This window comes from Jatropha curcas, chromosome 10 (assembly GCF_041381405.1).
Source record: "Jatropha curcas cultivar XTBG-Jc1 chromosome 10, XTBG_Jcur_1.0, whole genome shotgun sequence".
In the NCBI taxonomy this organism is placed as follows: domain Eukaryota; kingdom Viridiplantae; phylum Streptophyta; class Magnoliopsida; order Malpighiales; family Euphorbiaceae; genus Jatropha; species Jatropha curcas.
The window spans coordinates 23,566,616-23,581,348 of record NC_143160.1 but is presented as its reverse complement, the minus strand read 5'-3'; the positions used below and the strand labels follow the sequence as shown (position 1 = coordinate 23,581,348).

Here is a 14,733-nt window from a genome sequence, read left to right as displayed (position 1 = left end):
AGGTAGAAACTCCAAAAAAAGGAAGGAAAGAGGTGATAAGCTTTTTGATGGTAGATGTTCATATTATTGACATGAGCATCTTGGCAATTTTTTTAGGTATTTGTCAAATAGTGGATGTAGAACATTCAAAATTTCAGGAAATATAGCTCTTTAATAATGAGAGATTCCATTATTAATATTAAAAACATTGAGAATGAAACTAGCAATTTATCCTATACATCCCATATTCAACTAGAAGTTTCATCTTTACAAGGAAAAAGGATAGATAGGAATTTATAAGTCCCATGGGAAAGATGCTTGGCATTTGGGTACATTAAGCTTTATGGTGTTACTGTACTTTTGCCTATTGTTGAAACAGTGAATCACTCATTTTAGAGCATTATTAGTAATAATGAGAATAATACTTTTTTTTTTTTTTTTTTTTGCTTATAATGTTGTAGATTTACAATATTGTTATGTTATTGCAAACAATGTCATAATTTTTTTTACTATAATAATTGTTTATATTTAACATTGTTGGATTAAATCAAGTAGGGTTTAGATTGTTCTTCCTAACAGTTTTATAATTTATAATAATTTATCAAAAATAATAATATAATTAACTATAACAATTAATAAAATAATATTTATTAGCACCATTATAGTTATGCACCATTATCAAATCATGAAAACTCCTAAAGAACGATGATAATTTTATTTTATTTTGTAATTTTTATTAATGTAACATAATAATTAACTAATTTATTGCAATTTTATTTTACACAACAAGTCATTTTATTTTCTATAGACAAATATAAAAAATTTGCCCCCTTATTATAGATCCTGGCTTCGTCCCAACCTATACTGATTTCCCTATAAATAGCTTGTCTTGGAATTCGAATAGGGTAAAATTAGCTTGTAAATTGGATTCGGTTCAAGCCAGATCTGGATTCTAACCCGAGAGTTGAATTAAACTATGCCATTTTGGGATACTGGTAAAACGCAGTACAGCACCAGCTTGTAATTCTCATTTCAGTGGCTCATTGGCTCTCTTGCTCTTAGCTTTTAAACCTCAGTCTTAACTCTCTCTGCCTATCTGTCTCGCCCTGCCTTGCCGGATTGTCTCTGAACGCTCGCCGCCAACGGTCATGTCCATCCTAGGACGACTGCTTTGGCTCAGGTAATGGGTATTGTTTTCTTACATCTAGTTATGGTGGTTTATTTGTTGGTGATGCTTGGCTCAACGACAAAAGTTTACTCTTTCTCATTTATGTTATCTTAGTGCACTATTCAAAAAAAATAATCTTGGGGTTTCTACTAATTTTGGTGCAGTGAATAAGTGTTCTTCAAACCATATACATGGAATATGATGATGCTGAATAAATGATCCATGGGGTTTTCAGTATCTTGCAAATACCCAATAAGCATGCAGACTAAAAATATATGGCATCAAAGATATAATTATTTATAAACTGAATTATTGATTATTTATCTTCTTTTGAACCACTTAGAATCGATAAAAATATCACAAAAAAAAAAAAAAAAAAAAAAAAAAATTTATATTGGTTTCTTATGGTTGTGACATGGGAACTAGTGGGATTTACACCAATTCTTTATTTTCAGTCAACATTAAGTTTTTCTTGTTGGCTTTTGGTTAATTCACTTCTTGCTGTTTCACATGATTTTCATTTTTGTTAGTCTAAAAGTTACAAGTAGATCAATAATTAATCTTTCTTATATGCACAAGCTAGTATTAGTCTGCTGGATCTTGTGCCTAGTTTTTGTATTGAGGTTCATGAAATACTAAATGTGGGTCATATTGCCGTTGGGGTAGGCTCTTTTGTACCGTAGTCTTCAATTTACTTAATCATGACCCTTCCAGATATTTAGTAGACAGCTATAATAGACACAGCTACTTGGATATGATCCTCCATATATAAGGAAAAAAATAGAAAATTTATGTTACCTAAGTTCTATCAACATAGAGATTAATAGTGCTAAGTGTCAATATGCGCAGTATATAATTTGTTTCTATGGTTCAATGAGAATAATGGATTAGTTATCGAATCCACTGAGTTTGCTGTGCGGATATAATTGACTTCTTTCCTATGTATCATTGCATTTAGATTGCTTAAGTTTTGATATCCTTGTGCTTCTACATTCCATTATTGTTACCACAAACCTAATTTGATTTTCAACACCTATTTCTACTATCACCAACCACTGTTAAATATATTTTGCATTATAAAATTTTACCTAGAAACTAAATATGCTTTTAAACCAGCTAAAACCCCCCAAAATGCAATGTTTTCCATCCTAACGAGACGTATCAGTTTTATCCTGCATCAAAGGTTTCAGCTTTCAACCCTTTAACACAATGTTGGCTACTTTTAAGACTTTATGTCTACAAGCTCCCAATTTATTCAAGAAGAAGATATGTGAATTCCATTTGTGAAATTGACTTTTTAACTGATTTAGAATGTTGGGATGCTATTTTTTTTAATTTGAAATTTTAATTGAGGCAACATTTGCATGAAGGAGAATATTTTTTGGTAACAGGCTGATCCAGATTCAATAATATATAATATCATCAATGATCTTGTAGCAAATTGATGCAGAATGTATAAGAAAATTTAAATTGAAGGATGCAAGCTTGGAGTTATGCTCTAGATTTGATATAAGATTTAATGGACTACTTAGTTCTTTTAGAGTTTTATTAATGCGTATATTTAAATAAATAAGCTGCTAGTCCAGTATTTCAAAACACATATCCTTCTATTTACCATTCAAATATTTATGCATTACTATTCATGATGCGAAACCCCTAGAATAGTGTCTTGACATCCCAAATCAGATTTGATATATAAACCTTAAATCCCAAATTAGGAACCCTAATTCCCAAATTAGGAATTTCTTGTTGGATGGAAGTGCGGATCTTGACTCAAAACTCAACTAGAAGTATGAACCAAAGATATCAAGGTCAAAGGATGAATGCCACAAAGATTAATTATCTTTGATAAATTCGAAAACAAGTTCAATGAAGAACAAAAGAGAATTTGCCTCTCTTGAAATAAATGCATTGTTGGCTCAATGGTCAAATATTTATCTCGAGATTTTGATGATTAAAACAAAACAAATAAATTTAAATTATGTTATTTGTGCTAATAATATTGTATGCAGATTATATATATGGAAAGATATGAACAAGGCAAGTCCTACAATTTCAAGGGTTATGAAGACGTTTGAAGACCCCAGTGGTTAGATTTTTTATAGGACTCTTTGTAGGATAGAGAGAACATCCAATTATAAGCACAAAATCAATTTTCTCTTACCTTATCAAAAGGATTTTTTGAAAATATTTCTTTAAATTAATTAAAACTTTTTCTTTCGTTTCTTGATTATCTTACCTAAAATGGAGGAGATCTTGTTTCAAACATTTTCGGTAATAATAAATCTTAGAAAAAGCTTGTTTTTATTTTTTGGAAATTTTTTTAAGGTTCGAAATATTCAATTACCTAAATTAAAGAGACTTTGTCTCAAACGATTTTGGTAATAAGAATAAATCGAATAAAATTCTTATGTACTTCATTTTCAGAAACAAACTTTTAAAGAGATCCAAAATTTTGATTTTATTTTCTTACCAAAACGAAGGAAGGTTCTACCTTAAATCGTTTTTGGTTAATAAATCTTTCGAAAAAGATTTTTAAATATTTATTTTCGAAAATCTTTATTTTTAAAGGAAAATTAGATTTTCTCTTATTCGCTTACCAAAAAGATAGAATGTTGACTCAAAAGATTTGGTAACAAAGATTTCCATATCTTCTAAATATGGAAAGTCAATATTTTGATTTGAAAAGGGGATTTCGCTTTCTAAATACGGGATTCTCATCCCTCTCTATAAAATGGGCATTTCGTCTCTAAAAGACGTGGAGAAAAGAGTTTTCGTTTTAGGAGTATTCATCCATTGATCATATCTTTTATCTCTCAAAACTTACTCTCTACCCCCTTATTTCTTTTCGTCTTAATGCTTTACGCTTTATCTTTAAAAGAGAAAAGAAATTTTATAACAACTTCTTTTGAAAAACAGTTCTGATTTCTAAAACGATTTTCTAATCTTAAAAACTGTTTTTCCTATGCTTATATTTGCATTTCTGTCTATCTATTTAGATTTTGTAATCTTTAGTAGACAGGTTTTTATTTGACAAACTTTTGTGTAATAGCTTAGGTGAGAAGCTATTATGAAATAGGTTATCGAGTGACCTTCTCCGTGAGAGAGATTCTAATGTCTTGAGCTAAGTTTCTGTACTCTTCCAAAAACAGAAAGGGTTAAGGTTAACTAGAACCTTTGGAAAATCTAGTGGGACAAAGGATAGATCCAGGAGTCGATCTATTGCCTTGTATTGTTGGTTTGTCTCTTACCCTTGAAAAGAGATAACATAATTGAGGATCTCAAGATGATTTTTAGGGAGTGGATGTAGGCGAGTTAGTGCCGAACCACTATAAATCACTGTGTTGATCTTTTTATTTTCTAAAGTTCTGCTTGATACTATATTACTCTCACTACTGTTCATATTTTAGAAATGTTAAAGTTGTTAATGGTTTTGATGTTCTAAAACTGAAATAAGCTTTATCTTTTCTGAACATTAGAACACTAGAATTCTACTAAGTGAATGTACCAAGTTCTAAAATGTTCTTCTATTTTCAGTATATTTCACTATTTGGGTTTCTAATCAGTTTTCTAATCTTGATTGAAGCTTTGTGAAGCAGTTCAGATTTCAATAACTGTCTCTCCCATAGTCTGTCATATTTATCTAAACTTTATGAGAAAGTTCTAAACATAATAGCTTTTTGTCATAAAGTAGTTTTGATATTGCATAAGAAATTGTGAAGCAGTTTTAATCAATAATTGTACTTTGCAAAGTCTTTCTGTTCTCTGCATAATGGCATTGTGAAGAAAGTTCTAATCAATAACTTATTTTCATAAGTGCATTACTTTTTCCGCTACTATAGAATTCTGAGTTTATTTTTAAAGTTAAATTTTTTATTGTTAGAAAACCCAATTCACCCCCCTCTTGAGTTGTGCCATAAATATTCAGGACCCACATGCATAAACTAAAAAAATTCCCCTACAATGCTTGATAGCTAATTATTTATATGTAGGAAACCTTAAAACTAATTAAAACATATAGCCCAATTGAAATTGGCTCAATTATACTTGTGATATCCCAACTGTGGGAAACATGAATGAATCGGATCATATATCAAAAAGGGGAAAACTAATCAACATGGGCACCTTTTGGTGGAATGGCTTGGAGAGTTGGAAGAACTCCAGGGTTATGCATGCTCACTTAACAGAAATCCTAAGATAGGTGACCACATGGGAAGTTCCCCGCTTCACCTGCTAGACAAAACTGTACGAATCCCGCCAATCCAGTATGTGATAGATTCGACTTGATCCAAAGTAGACAATTCCTCTAGTGATTAAAGTCGGGCATAATAATTGGTATCAGGGCCGGATCCCCTCCAATAGATATATGGTTTGAGGACGAACCATGCTGAAGCTAGTGGGCCTTTGATATCCCGACTGTGGGACACAGGAATGAATCGGATCATATATCGAAAAGGAAAAAACTAATCAATAGGGGCGCCTTTGGGTGGAATGGCTTAGAGAGTTGGAAGAACTCCAGGGTTAGGTGTGCTCGCTTAATGGAAATCCTAAGATGGATGACCACCTGGGAAGTTCCCCGCTTCACCTGCTGGACAAAACCGTGCGGATCCCGCCAATCCAGTATGGGATAGATTCGACTTAATCTAAAGCGAACAATTTTTCTAGTGATTGGAGTCGGGCATCACATATACTAATTTAAACATAAGCTAATTATAAGGCATAAGGTCCACATATTTAGATCATGTGAACCAGCCTTAGATCTTCTTGTAAGCCAATCTCTTTATTTGGCACTTTATCATTAGGCCCAAATATCTTATTGATCAATCCATCAAATGCTTCTTTGACTTTCTTAGTTCTTGCCCTTGTAATAGGTCCATTTAGGAGTAAGATATCTTCTTGTGCAATTAGGTTTTGTGTGTTTGTATCATTCTCCCTCTCTTCAAAAGGATTCTTCCTCGAACTTTCACCTATATCAAAAGGAGAAAGATAAAAAACATTAAATGTTGCGTTCACATACTCACCTGGAAGATCCAACTTCTAAGCATTGTCATTGATCTTTTCCACAACTTCAAATGGACCATCTCCCCTTAGTTGTAGCTTTGATTTCCTCTTATTAGGAAATCTTTCTTTCCTCATATGCACCCACACCCAATCTCCTGGCTCGAATGTGACAAGTTGGCGCCCTTATTGGCCTGTGTTGCATATTGTTTATTTTTCTTCTCTATCTACTGTCGTACCTGTTCATGCATCCCTATTACCCTTTTGGCCTTTTTCTGTCCATCTAGATTAGTAATCTTATTCAAAGGCAAAGGTAATAGATCCAATGGAGTTAGAGGATTAAAACCATAAACAACTTCAAAAGGAGATAAACCTGTAGAAGAATGCACATTTTTATTATACACAAATTCAACTAATGGAATGCACTCTTCACATGATTTTAAATTCTTTTGAATGACAACATGCAATAAGGCAGTTAAAGTTCTATTAACTACTTCAGTTTGTCGGATGACAAGTCGTGGAAAATAAAAGTTTAGTACCCAACTTTCTCCACAAGACTTTTCAAAAGTAGCTAAGGAATTTAATATCCCTATCGCTCATAATTGTTCTAGGAATCCCATGCAAACGTACTACATCCCTAAAGAACAAATCAATTATATTTGTGGCATCATGAGTTTTATGGCAATGTATGAAATGTGCCATCTTAGAAAATCCATCCACTACCATAAATATTAAATCCACACTTGTTTTTGACCTAGTTAAACCCAGTATAATCCATAGAAATATCTATCCAAGGTTCACTAGTTATAGGTAAGGGTGTATACAATCCATGTGGCATGACTTTAGACTTAGCCTATTTACATGCAATTCATTTAGAATAAACTCTTTCCACATCCCTACACATATATGGCCAAAAGAAATGCTCATGCAATATATTTAAAGTCTTATGCATACCAAAATGTCTCATTAATCCCCACAATGAGATTCATGCATAAGCAACTCCCTCAATGAGCAATTAGGCACACACAGTTAATTCTCTTTAAACAAAAAGCCATCTTGCCTATAAAAATTTATGAAATGCCACCTTTTCACATGCTTCATACACATTAGCAAAATCATAATCTTTAGCATACAATTCTTTGATATCTTAGACCCATGTAAGGTTCTGATGTGGATTTCTAATGTCACCATTCTATTTTTAGACAAATCAAAATAGTCAGTTTTCTTTTATTTATTTATTTTATTCTATCATATTTTGTTTCTTTATTTTATTTTGTTTTATTCTATATCATTTTTTTACGGCATTTTTTTATATTGTGTGTTATTTTTTTATTTACATTGTTTTTAAAGTTAGTTCAGTTTTCCTTTAAAACTTGTTTATGCTTTTAGTTTTCTTCTCTCTCCCACACCTCTATCATAACTTCTCTTTTAATTTGTTTCTCTCTTTCCTAAAATCATAACTTCTCTAAATTAATTATTTTCTCTTCTCCATCTCTTTCTCATAGCGAAACCCTAAACACCTGTCTGTTCCAAAACCCTAAATATGGCCAAATCCAGTTCTACCTCTTCCTCCTCTGATTCTTTGACTGAAAAAGAGTTACAACTTCTTAAGAGGTTAACTAAGAAGTATGAAAAGCAAGAATCGAGACTGAAGAATCGATAATGGAATCAAGTTCAGGTAAGGCAAGATTGAAAAGCAAAACAGAGAAATCGAAAGGGAAAGAAAAAGCGAAAGAAAAGATTTTGACTTCTCATGGCAAAAGTAAAACTATCCTATCCCCAAATCCTCTTATGCACTCTTACTTAATTGATTTGAAGTTTTTTGGGAAACCAGAGTTCAATTTTAGGGAGTTATTTGAGTTTCAAGGGTTGATAGAGTTCTTATCTATGAATAAACCTTGCTATGAGAGTGTGGTAAAGGAATTTTATGGCTCTCTTAAAGCTACTAGTCCAGAAGTGTTCTCTATGAAAGTTGATGGATAAACCAGAGTGTTCTCCTACATAAACTTGAATGAAATTTATAAAATTCCAAACAGTGGGTCTAGGGTAACTAAAATTAAGGAAACCACTAGGGTTGATGAGTATAAAAAGGATGATTTTATAAGAAAAATTACTAGAAAGGGAACTGTAGAGAAATAGGGTGTGATTGAATGCTCTAATCTTAATGATAATATGAAGTGGTTGTACAAATTAGTTGTGCACCACATCTATCCTAAGAGCAGCTCTCTCACTTATGTTAATCAGGTTGAATTGTGCATAATGTGGCACATAGTTGAAAAGAAACCTTTTAATTTGTGTCATACTATTTGTGATAAGATGTAGAACAATCCCAAAAAGCTACCCTATGGTATGACGTTGACTCCTATTTTTGAGTTTCTAGGAATAGATTTAGAAAAGAAGGATTGTCATAATGTTTCAAGAAAAAGAAGGTATTTTAGAAAAAGAAAAAGCTGAGAAAGACAGAACAGAGAAGGAGAAATTAAGTTTAGAAAAAGAAGAAGATAAGAAGAAAAGGAAATTGGAAAAAGGAAAAGGGAAATTACAAGTAGAAGAAAAAGAGAAGGGGAAGAAATAGAAAAAGAAAAAGAAAGAGAAGCTGAGTCAGATATGGAACCAGAAAAAGAACAAGGAAAGGAAGATGAGATTGAAACTAAAGCGCCTTAAGATAAAAAGGATTTCGTGGATCCAGGAAGCAATGAACCTGAGACAACTGAAAAGGAAGAAGAAGTAGTAGTTGAGGATGCTAGTGATGCTGAAACTGAGAAATTAGAAATAAGTGATGAAGAGGAAAAGAAGCCTGAAACTAAAGCCAAGAAGACTTCATAATACATATCAGCACAGAAGAGTAGAGAGGCATTGCACCCTTCTTCTAAATGGCCAGAAAGCTCTTCTCAAACTGCTCCAGCTCAGAATCTAAGAAGTTCTAAGAGACTTAGAACTTAGAATATTATTACCCTCCTGCATAAGCACACAACCCAATCCATTATGTGAAGCATCACTATACACATCATACGGTCTACTCGAAACTGGCTGTGTCAACACTGGAGCTTCAGTAAGCATCATCTTAAGCTTCTCAAAACTATTCTGACATTTATCATTCCACTCGAATCTGACATCTTTTTGAAGAAGTCTAGTCAAAGGAGCCGCAATAAGAGAAAATCCCTTGACAAATCTTCTATAATAACCAGCCAATCCTAAGAAATTGCGAATCTCTGTAACATTCTTAGGTGGCTTCCATTCAAGCACTACCTCTATCTTCTTCGGATCAACTCTAATACCCTCAACAGAAATAATGTGACCCAAGAAAGCAATCTCAGACAACCAGAATTCACACTTACTCAGCTTAGCATACAACTGTCTCTCTCTCAATATCTGAAGTATAATTCTCAAATGGTGATCATGATCCTCTCTAGTCCGTGAATATACCAAGATGTCATCAATGAACACAACCACAAACTGATCTAAGTACGGATGAAAGAGCCGGTTCATCAAATCCATGAACACTGCAGGAGCGTTAGTCAAACCAAACGGCATTACCAAGAACTCATAGTGACTGTAGCGTGTCCTGAAAGCAGTCTTAGGTACATCTGATGCCTTCACCCTTAGCTGATGATAACTTGATCTCAGATCTATCTTCGAGAATACACTAGCTCCTCTCAACTGATCAAACAAATCATCTATCAGAGGCAATGGATACCGATTCTTCACAGTAACTTTGTTAAGTTTTCTGTAATCAATACACAATCTAAGTGATCCATCCTTCTTCTTTACAAACAATACTAGAGCACCCCACGGAGATACACTAGGACGAATAAAACCCTTATCAAGCAACTCTTGAATTTGTATCTTTAACTCTTTCAACTCAGCAGGGGCCATCCGATACGGAGCAATGGATATCGGTGCAGTACCAGGCATAACCTCAATACCAAACTCAACCTCTCTCTCAGGAGGTAAACCAGGCAACTCCTCTGGAAACACATCCGGAAAATCACATACTGTGGGTATATCATGGACACTAGGAGATTCTGACTCTGGAGCAAGTACACAGGCTAAATAGGCCTCACAACCATGCTGGATCAGTCTTTTAGCAGTAGAAGCAGAAATAACATTAGAGAGGTAATCCAACCTCTCACCCACAACTACAATCTCCTCACCAGATGAAGTCTGGAGTGTAATCCTCTTAAGTCTACAATCAATCGTAACTCCATGTCTAGATAACCAATCCATACCCAAGATCACATCAAACTCCCGGAAAGGCAACTCTATTAGATCTCCCAGAAACACATGGCCATAAATTACCAATGGACAATCTCTATACACCCGATTAACTATGACACTATGACCCAAGGGATTAGTAACCTCAATACCATGCTCTAACATATCAGTATGCATATTACCCAATCTACCCACATGTATGCATAAATATGAATGAGTAGAGCCAGGATCAATCAAAGCATATATAGAAATATCAAAGAGAGAGAATGTACCAATGATAACGTCTGGGGCATCCTGCTCCTCCCTAGTCCGGATAACATACGCTCTAGCAGGTGCTCTGGACTCAAGTTTTTCCATTGTCTCTGAAACTGGCCTTTGACTCCCAGTACCTCCTGTATCACCACGGCCTCTGCCTCTACCTCTCGGAATAAAGGGAGATGACCTCCCTACCTGAGGAGCTGAACTAGCCAAAGTCATAGGGCAGTCTCGAAGCAAATTCTCTGTAGACCCACATCGAAAGCATGCCCCAGAAAATCTCCTACAAACCCCGGGATGCTTCTTTCCACACTGAGTACATGTCGGAATATCAATGCATGTAGCACCTCCACCACTAGCAACAGATGTGGTCTGTGGAGCTACTCTGCCATGAGTACCCTGTCCATGTCTCTGAATCGGTCTAGACCAAGTCTGTGGTGAACCTCTATGCCTCTTACTACTAGACTGAGCCCCAGAAGTCTGTCCAGATACCATACCCTGAAACCTCTTTTGTTGACCCTGCTGACTCCGTTGCCTCCTAGCCTGCTGCTCATTCCTCACTTCCTCAAGCTCTAAAGCTGCCTTCACTAGGGAAGACAATGATGTATGAGGATGAGCAACTAGATGCATGCGATATTCATCATGCAAGCCTTTCTTGAAGCACTTGCATCTATCCGATTCAGTAGGAATCATCTCAGTAGCATACCTGCTCAACTGGATGAACTCTCTCTCATATTCAGCCACAGACATTCTGTCCTGCTTTAATTCTAAAAACTCAGCTTTACGTTGGTCAATGTAAAGCTCCCCAATATATTTCTGTCTGAACTCAGAAAGAAAGAAGTCCCAAGTCCTCTGCTCAGCACTGACTATCCGTGATACAGTATCCCACCACTGGTAAGCTTCCTCTCTCAATAAGGAAGTGGCACAAACCAAACTGTCTATAGGTGAGCACTGCATCTGCTCCAATATCCTCTCCACAGACTGGAGCCAATACTCTGCTGCAGAAGCCACATCTTTCTACCCCTAAACTCAACAGCTCCATATTTCCTCAGTTTTTCAATAGGGGGACGAACTAGAACAGGGGCTGGAGCAACTAGAGCCTGGGGAACAGCTCCTGCTGCCTGCCTCAAAGCAGCAACTAACTGCTGAACAAATGTATCCTGGTTAGGCCCAGCAGGACCTGCAGCAGCCTGCCCCACCCTCGAGGCGTGCTCCGCATCAGAACCCACAGCACCACTAGCGGCATCTCCAACAGGAATACCACCACTAGGAGGGACATAACTATCCACCTCCTCATCAGACAGATGTTGAGACATCACTCAACTCCTACAAAGACCAAAAGGTTCGCATCAGAGATAAGTTCCAAACCAAATCAATATGGCATGTATTTCACTTATATTACTCATACTCTCACTTCAAAATAGATAAATTCCTATATATGCATATAGTCCTAGAACCGCCTAAACCTATGCTCTGATACCACTAAATGTAACACCCGCCGCCCGATCCCGAAAGACCCGACGGTAGATGCCACATTCGGTGCCGGAGGCACCGTCCTGACCTACATATAAATCATACAATCATACAATCGTATTATGAATTAGAAGTGGCTTAATATTCACAAGTTTAGCAAGTAATAATATTTTGTTTTGAAAATGATTTGGGAGAGTCCTACAGAAAAACTGCAAGAGTTTCCCCTAAAAATAGAAGTCGCCAAACATATGAATACAAAGCACTCCCAAATTCAAACTCCAAACCCCCATCAAACTCCAATATCAACACAATAGCACTTCTATCATTTCATATCCTCAATACCATTTTAATATTCATCAATTCAATACATTCATTTAAACATATCAACTTCTAATGTTCTATCCATTAAATAAGTCCAAGTTTATCTCCCAATATATATACACCAAAATAATTTATAATAACATGCTTAAGTTATAAATGAAATAATACAGTCTCCAAAAATGTAATACTTATACATGCCATAATTCTTAGTTACAAAAAAATACTAAGTAACTACCAAAATATCTCTTCAGCTCTGATGCTACTCTTCAGGTCTTTAAGCAGCAAGCACAATCTCCAACCTGCGCGTGATAAAATCAACGCACTGAGTATAAAACTCAGTGGTGCTCATAAACACAACAAACCAATGTTGTGATGACAACATACTTAAAAATCATTTATATACATAAAATCATTAAATTTGAACATGCATTACATACGTATACCAACACATCATGCTTTAGAAACTCATTTGATATCATAAATAAGTTATGGTAAACTAAGAGTTATTAACATAATGTATCTCATTTATTTCACTTCCTTAAAAATATTTTATAAGGGCTCACATACACTTAGGAGAAAAAGAAGCAGATAAGTTTTCATAGCTTATTCATAATGGCCTTAGGTCGCCAACCTTATCATAACATATAGAGCGCGTCCGCCCTAACATAAGACACCCATGTGCCTAGCATATGATCATAGCTTCTTATCATAATGGCATCAAATGCATGCTCATCATTCATAATAAAATCAAATCATGCATCAAATCCACACCAAGTATATTAGAGCCCAAAAACATTTCTCATAAAATTCATTTTCTTAAGGCTTCTTAAAATCATAATAAAAACTTAATTTAAACTTAAGTAATTCATAAAACTTCTCATACTTAAATAAAATGACTTAACATAGAAAATTTCCAGCATAAAAGTAACATTGACCCTTGCTGTGTTTTTAAAACATAACTTGAGTTAGGGGTCTCCAAATTGAATGAAATCAGAGTCATTAGAAAGCTAAGACAAAATTCTACAAATGTTATGAAGGCATCACAGCCCAGATCAATATGGAAGATAACAAAAAAAAGCTAGGAACACAGACTGACAGACCAGACCTGATTTAGCAGAACCAAGTCCATTGTTTATTGAATTCCTACTAAACCAAACACTCAAATGAAACCAATCTAGAACGAGAGAAGTCTCAAGACACAGGGTAACAACTTTTATGAAGAACTCAGAACCTAATCTTGTCATTATAGTGGTCAAAATGGGCACTCAATTCAGTGATGCATGTGGCCCGACACAAACAGAGTCAGTTTGGGTGTTTCAGCCATAAGTTGAGCTATGTATCTTCAAATTGGACACAAGAGGATGGGTTGGAAAGCTAAGAGATAGACCTACAACTGTTATCAAGGACTCAGACACAAATGGAAACTAGAAAGGATCGAAAAATGGTCCTTAATCTCACTCAAAAACACGTGTTTCCCAAATTCAGCTTCCTTTACCCATGAAAGGAACATGAACAACAAAGATACAACGGAGAAATGTCTACCACAACATAAATACTCATCAAACATCACCCAAGAGCATGTTATTGCAACCAAAATTCAACAAATCAATCATTTCATACAAAATCCCAACATATACACATGAGAGCATAAAGGCACAAAATCAAAACTTTGAGTAAGGTAAGTGTGTTTATGAACACTAACCTTCAAAACAAGCTTTAACAAGCTTTAATCAAAGCTTCTCAAGCTTTGGTCTTGCCCTTATCTTTGTTAGAAGGCTCTCCACCCTCTACATGTAAGAAACTCAAAATCAAATAAAGAAAACAAATAAAAGAAGTAATTGGTGCATGATTAAGCATGTATATGCTAAAAGACAACTCTAAACCCAAAAATAATTCACTTATCATAAAATCACTTACTTGACCCAAGCAGGAAAATCACCAAATTCCTTGAAATTAGTCACCAAAGATTACTTTTCTAGCTTCACTCTCTAAGATTTATGACTTAAATCAAGTTGGATGGGTGTTTACTAAGTAGGAATTGAAGAAAATGAAGAAGAAGAAGAAGAAGAAGGAGGAGGAGGAGGAGGAAACGTGTAAGGCATAAGAAGAAGGAACAAATTTGGTGCTCAATAATTGATGGTTGCCTTTAATAAAGCAACTAGGGGTATTTTGGTCTTTTCTTCAAATTGGAGGGTGCTTTGGTCTTTTCTCCAAATATTCTCCAATGAAATTCCTTCAAAATATTACTTATCTCCACAAAACTCTCTAATTTATTCCATAAAAATAATTCCTCAAATTTCCTCCATAAAAATAATTGCTCAAAT

General features: G+C 34.9%; 1 protein-coding gene across 1 annotated transcript; it reads right to left on the bottom strand.

Moving 5' to 3' along the window:
- Window positions 1-5,881: 5,881 nt before the first annotated feature.
- LOC149493289 (uncharacterized) lies at window positions 5,882-11,694 on the bottom strand. The gene is made up of 5 exons (XM_089715460.1): window positions 9,934-11,694; window positions 7,666-7,731; window positions 6,385-6,518; window positions 6,169-6,184; window positions 5,882-6,114 (listed from the first exon to the last, which is right to left on the bottom strand). Exons 1-5 carry the CDS (start codon window positions 11,570-11,572, stop codon window positions 5,882-5,884), a joined length of 2,088 nt encoding a protein of 695 aa, XP_089571586.1. The 5' UTR covers window positions 11,573-11,694.
- Window positions 11,695-14,733: the final 3,039 nt, after the last annotated feature.